Source organism: Monocercomonoides exilis (assembly GCF_001643675.1).
Source record: "Monocercomonoides exilis strain PA203 chromosome Unknown scaffold2-2631571, whole genome shotgun sequence".
In the NCBI taxonomy this organism is placed as follows: domain Eukaryota; phylum Preaxostyla; order Oxymonadida; family Polymastigidae; genus Monocercomonoides; species Monocercomonoides exilis.
Window position 1 is genome coordinate 2,620,001 of NW_027150547.1, and position 6,789 is coordinate 2,626,789.

At 38.7% G+C, this 6,789-nt stretch overlaps 1 protein-coding gene across 1 annotated transcript; it reads left to right on the forward strand.

The window, feature by feature from the left end:
- Window positions 1-2,904: 2,904 nt before the first annotated feature.
- On the forward strand, window positions 2,905-3,503 carry MONOS_16939 (uncharacterized protein; the record flags this gene model as incomplete). The annotated part of the gene is made up of 3 exons (XM_067869814.1): window positions 2,905-3,142; window positions 3,205-3,312; window positions 3,400-3,503. The coding sequence occupies 3 exons, from the start codon at window positions 2,905-2,907 to the stop codon at window positions 3,501-3,503; spliced, it is 450 nt and encodes a 149-aa protein (XP_067736077.1).
- Window positions 3,504-6,789: the final 3,286 nt, after the last annotated feature.

Consider the following 6,789-nt stretch of genomic DNA (forward strand, 5'->3'; position numbering starts at 1 on the left):
TTGGTCACATCATCATTTCTTCGAAGTTTTTTGAGTCAATTTTTTTAACCCAAAAAAATTCAATTTTTTGACTTCAAGAAAAAAAGTTTCAGACTACAAAAATAGAAAAAAAGAGGGAAAAAATAAAGGAATAAGGAAGAAACAGCCTCAGGGGTGGGGGCCGCGCGACAAACGCGGCAAAAGGGCGGGGAGCGAAAGCGACCGAGCTTTTGCCGTGTGGCGCGTCGGCCATTGGGTGGGACTCTTACGCATCAAAAGTGATTCTTTCTTTGATTTGACCCCATCGAATTGTTCATCCTATAATGTCCAAATTTGAGGGTTTTCAAATTTTCATTGAAAATTTTTGCGGCTCCCCCCTTGAAATCCTAAAGTTTTATCTATTATTCTTTTTTTATTAACTTTTTACTCTTTCTCTATAATTTTCGCGAGATGGATGAATATCTGCGCGCAGATCTGATGTGCGCAGATTTCATCCAGCGAGCGCTACTGGAGTGGTAGCGCGAGTGATATGACCATTACCTCGCGGTTAGCGAGAAAATTTTGAAAAATAGATAAAAAAAGAGGTCATTTTCAATGGAGAAAATCGATATTTTTGTATTTATTTTTTAATAAAAAATTCAATATTTTTTTGTTTTTTGTCAAATGATATGCTCAACTTTTATTTTTATTTGATATAATTTTTATTAAAATCTGATATGTATTTCTCATGTTATGATTAATTTTTATTTTTTCGAACTTAATATATTTTTTATAAATTTTTTTAATTTTCAGAAATTGATGAAAATTGTAAGAAAGATGAATGATATGATTACATTAATTGCGATGATATAATAATGAGGATATTGTTAGTTGTGGTTGAATAATAATGAAAAAATAACATTCTGAAATATCAACAAAAATAAGATAACTTTTTTGTTTGCTCAGAACCAACCATCAATATCAATGTTCTTATTCATTATTATCATCTATATTATATTTATTATATTATTTAAAAAACCAATTGAATTCAATTTCTTATTGTGATGTTATATTTTTTTAATTTTTTCATTTTTGAAAATATTTTTTTAACTCAACAACAAAGTTTTATCTTCCGGTGAAAAAATTCACACATAATGTTAATATGATATTGTATATTATATATTTTTTTGGTGTTAATCTGTCCATCAATTTTTGGAAATAAAAAAATATTTTAATTTTTTCACTCTTTTTTCGAATAAAAATTAATTTTTTTATTTTTTTTGGAACTTTCAATTCATCTCAATTTTTATATATCAAATTAAATAGCAATCATATAATATCTCTCTACTATTTTTATTTTTAATATTTAAAGAAATCCTCTTATGAAATTAATTTTTTTCCATAATTTTAATATCTTAATTAATATTTTTCTTTTATTCCACGGACAGATAAATTTGAAAAAATATTTTGTTTAGGTTATGAGGGGTGGGGAATGTGTTGGTGTATAGTGAGATTGGTTTCAAACAGTTTTTGAGAAGTCGAATTCTTAACATAGAAAAATGGTTTTGATCTAGATCAAACATTTTTTTCAAAAATGATATTTTCGAAAACAAGTTGGAATTAGTGATTGATGAAAAGTTACGTATATGGGTAATAATATGAGAGGAATTGATTGGTATTAAAATCAGAAATTAATCGATTCAAATTGTGGAATGATATGTTAAATATTATTTTTTCAGTCAAAATTTTCGAAAATTTTTTAAAATATCTCGATGAATAAATTTTTCCAAGCCGTGAGACTTTACAGAAGTGTTAGTTGGACCATTTGTGAATTTTTGAAGTCAGGGTGAAAAATTCGAAAAATGTGAGAATTTTGATTTTTTCTGATTAAGTTGAATTTAGCTCAAGTTAGTCAGAAAAAATGAAAAATTGGTGAAAATCGGTTTTTATGAAAGTTGTGATCGAAACTTATGAAAACACAAAAAGTTCGGATAATTCGCGAATAGTCCGCTGAATTTTTTTCTCGGGCCAGATTTGGTCTGGTTAGTGAGAAAATGTGATATGAAGATTTTGACTGAAAAAGTGGTGATCTTAGATCAACGACCGAAAAATATGGGGTCTCAGATTCCTTTGATAATTGGCAGGTGGTAAGTATATATGCCCCTTATAAACATACTCGAATCTAAATTTTTTCTACCGAGCGGTTGTGGCAGGGCAGTGCGGACAAGTTGATGATTTTGACTGAAAAAATCGAAAAATATTTTTTTTCTCGAAAATTTCAAAGTCAACATAAAAATGATTAAACACATGAATATGACTTCTAATGTTGTGTATTGGTGATTTTTGGTTGGATACACTTATTTGTGGTTTTTAGAGTTATAATCGAATTTTTGAGTGAAAATGGTCATTTTTGAGGTAAATCGAGTATAACTCCAGAAGTGATGGCCAGATAAATTTGATATTAATATATGATATATGTGCATATAGTGCGGTAATAGCATGCATATGGGTGTTTGGTGGCGGGGGTCTGGCAGGCTGTACAGAAAAGAAATAAAATTTTTGAATGTGACTGGGGGTGCCTGGTTGGTGAAGTCACAGAGAGCGAAGGAGGGGCAAGTGGCTGAATCGAAACACATATGACCGGCACAGTAACCCATGCCCGGATGTGGCCAAACGGCGTTTCGATCGGCCCAGTGGTTGCTGAGAAAACCGATCGGCAAGTTGTTTTGAGTTCAGTGTTGAATTTTCACACAGAAAAATGACTGGGGGTATTAACTTGGTGATGCTGTGGAGAGTGAAGGGAGGGCAAGTGATCAGGAGTTAGAGGGATATGTTGGGGAATGTTAGTGGGGATAGGATGTGGTGTAATTGCTAAGATATCTGTCCAGTGGTTGCCAAGTTACTGGGTGGCCAATATATTTTTTCTATGAAAATTGAATTTTTTCTATGATAATTTTTCAATGTGATATTGACTGCCCGACCTCGAAGGGCCATCTTTTTCGAAAAACTCACAGACTCAATTTGAGTTTGACTGAAAAAGGAGTTGAGTGGAGGATATCTCCTGAAGGGCTGATGGGCAGGACTGGCAAAGGCCACAGGGCAAGGAGCGAGCGAGGCGGGCTATGGGCTGGGCCTATGGCTGGGCAGGCCCTGTGGCTTGGCCTGGCTCTATCCCACATACACTGTATTTCCCCAGTCAGAAAAAGTGACTGAGGGTGGTGTGTTGTAATGGTTATAGAAACTCAGGTGTTGGAGCCAGAGCTCCAGAAACAAAAGTGACAGTGTGCGCACAGACTGTGGCTGCACGCTGGGCAGGGTGCTGCTGGGCGCCTGTGTGTCCTTCTGGCTGGGTGGGTCAGACACTCACTTTTTTCACTGGAGAAAACAGACTGGAAAACCATCTTCATTGGGGTGTATCTTTTTATCGGTCATAACTTACAGGTTGGCTGATGTGGGCAGAGTGGGCGTGTGGGCAGTGGCTACAAGGCTGGGTGGTGGGAGTGTGGCTGGGCTGGCTGGCTGGGCGGTGGGATAAGAAAAAGTGATTGAAAAATGACTGGGCCAGCCATTGAGGTACCCCCTTCTCTTCAACGAACCTATCTCCTCAGGTGTTGGAGGGAGAGCTCCAGAAACAAAAGTGACGGTGTAGCGGGGGACCAGGGCTGTGCAGCGGGCAGGGTCTGGTTTGTGGGCTGTGGGCCGGGCCGGCTGGGTGGGCTGTGCACTGGGTTTTGTTCAGTCACTTTCAATGAAAAAACCTCAAATATGGTCAAAGACCCCGGGTGCCCAGACCCGAATATCCATCTTTTCGAAAAACTCATAGACTCAACTTTACACTACACTGAGGTTTCCTCGATTTTTGTGAGTTTTGATACTAGAAATACACTATGAAAATGGAATGTCTGAAAAACCTGCTTTGATACTAAAAAGGGAAAATTACACTACGCCGAGGTTTTCGTTGTGTAGTGTAATAAGGATGAATTTGATACTAGAAATTTGAGCTCCTAGGAAAAGTGACCAAATTACACTACACTTCGAAAACCTCGGCGTAGTGTATTTTGAGGTTTTTGATACTAGAAAATTTTGTCTATGAAATTTCTCTATGAAAAATACACTGTGGACCCCTCATGTTCACAGACTCATAGCGCCTCAGGGGCAAGTCAGCGAAACTTCTCGTTGCCATAGAGGGTCTCGCTGCACACTCGCTCTACACAATGGTGGTAATCTCATTCGGGCTCAGTTGGATTGCCCTGAAGTTATAAGGCAAATACTCATATCATTCCTATGAAAACACTTTCTCAATGATATTTTGTGCTATGGACCCTGTATATTCCATGGGTCATAGGGAATTACCTTTAAGAGCTGGAAAGTTCTAGATGCCATAGGGCAAGTAGCTGTGCTCTTGGAGTATCCAATGGTAGTAATATCTTTGCCCTCGGTCCATGTGCCTTTTCACTACACTCAATATACTGTCATCTTTAGTATGAAAATGGTTCATTTTTCATAGGGTACCCCTTATGTTCCCACTCTCATATCTTTTGATCGGTCATAACTTACAGACATGCCAATGGTACTGTGGGTGGGCATGCCCTGCAGGTACAATGTGGCACACATTCGGCTGGTGGGCTGTGGCTCGGCCAAGGCTGTGCCAGAAAAGTGAGCATTTTCCATTGACTTTTTGGGTGACTTGGACCCCCCTCATTGGCTGGCCTGTAGCGAATCACACAGGAATCTGGGAAAGTTCTCGATGCCATAGGGAAACTCGCTCCACACTTCGCTCTATCCATTGGTGCTATCGCCATTGACACTGTTAACTTCCCTTGACACTGCACTCAATGTACTAGTATCCTTCCTATGAAAAACCCCTTTTCAATGAAATATTATACCAGGACCCCCTTATGTTTGTTGGATCATAGCTCCACAGGGTTAAGAGCTGGAAAGTTATAAATGTTATAGAGGGTCTAGCTGCACACTGTGCCTAGCCAATGGCAGTGTTCCCGTTGGCCTCCTATGTAATGCCCGCCACTACACTCAATATACTACGATCTTTCCTATGAAAAATTTCATAGAGAAAATATTGACTGGGACCCCTTATGTTCCAACCCTTGTAGTGCCTCAGGCTTGAGAGTGCGAGACTCGAAAATGTTATAGAGGGTCTAGCTATACTCTCCCTCTATCCAACTGTGCTGCTTGTATTCCTACTACTCCACTTGCCTTGGAGCCATAGGCAAAATACATGAACTTTTCATAGAAAAAGTGACTGACCTCCCCCTGTGTTCCAAGCTCTCATATCTTTTTACTGGTCATAACTTACAGCTTGGCTGATATCGCTGCAATGTGCCTACATACTGTGCCTACAATATGGCACACATCCAGTGTCTATGCCCTGCCTCTGTATTTCACTACAGGGTTTTCTCACTTTTCATAGGGAAAGTTGACTCAGACCCCTTATGTTCCAGCCCTTGTAGCTTGCCAGGCTTGAGAGCTGGAAAGTTATAAATGCCATAGAGGGTCTAGCTCCTCACTCACTCTATCCAACTATCCAACTTGTAATCCCACTGCACTTATACCCTTTTCACTATACTCAATATACTAACATTTTTGAATGATTTTCCACTTTTTCATATAGGACCCCCTTGTCTTCCATCACCTTATCTTTTATCGGTCATAACTTACAGGCAAGCTGATGGTATGAGTTTGTGCGTATGCTCTGCCGCTACGTTCCCATAGGCATTCCACTCCTGCTCCTCTGGCCACTCCAGCAGCAGTGTGAGAAAAAAGTCAGTTTTTATAGGGGCATTTCGTATGGAAGCATTGAAGTGGGGATAGCGGGCCAGGCTTAAGAGCTGGAAGGCTGGAACAAAAACCAGATGAAAGGCAGCGAGGGCATACACAAGGTGGTGTGGTAGTGGCAAGGCTTTGGTGTGTCCCCATCCCAAGAAACACTATGGAAAGATACTAAAAAATTTCATTGAGATTTTTGTAGTATCATTTTTGGGCATTTTCACTACGCCGAGGTTTTCGGGGCGTAGTGTATTTGGGGCACTTTTGATACTAGCCGATATTTTCTAGTATGATTTTCGGTCTTATTACACTACGCCGAGGTTTTCGGGGCGTAGTGTAATTTTGAGAATTTTTAGTATCAAAGCAGGTTTTTCGATGACCTCGTTTTCGTAGTGTAATTCTAGTATGAAAAACGGAAAAAAACGCGAAAACCTCGGTGTAGTGTAATTGAGTCTATGAGTTTTTTGGAAAAGATGATGTTCGGGGTGCGGGCTGTCGGGGATTTTTACGGAAGTATACTTAGGGGGACACCCCCCGAAAAAATTTTTTTTCTGACTTCATTTTTTTTCGACAAAAGTTGTCTGGTGAGGATAGTCTGAGCCAGGGCTTATGTGATATGGGGTTAGTATAGAAGTGTGACTTGTATATGAAACTCCATAGGGAAAAAAGTGGATTTTGAATGAAAAATTTTGTATAGGGGGCTGTCTATTAGACTGAGGCATTGTGTAATAGTGGTCTATTGTATATATATGTATATAGTATTATGTCATATGTATAGCTAAATAGGTGGGTAGGCTTTTTATGTTAAGGAAGATAGTATATGGTATTTGAATGGGAATAATATGTATATGTCTCTTTGAATGAAATACCTTTGCATGATTATACAGAAACTCACTGAATGTGAAGTATAAATGAAGGTGGTTCAAAAAGGGTGGGTTTGTTGGGTCTAATGAGAATGAAAAGCAACATGTGATTGTATATAAGGGCTAAGCAATACATGTTTTATGAAAACATCTTCTGGTAGCAATGGCTGATTAGATGGGTCGA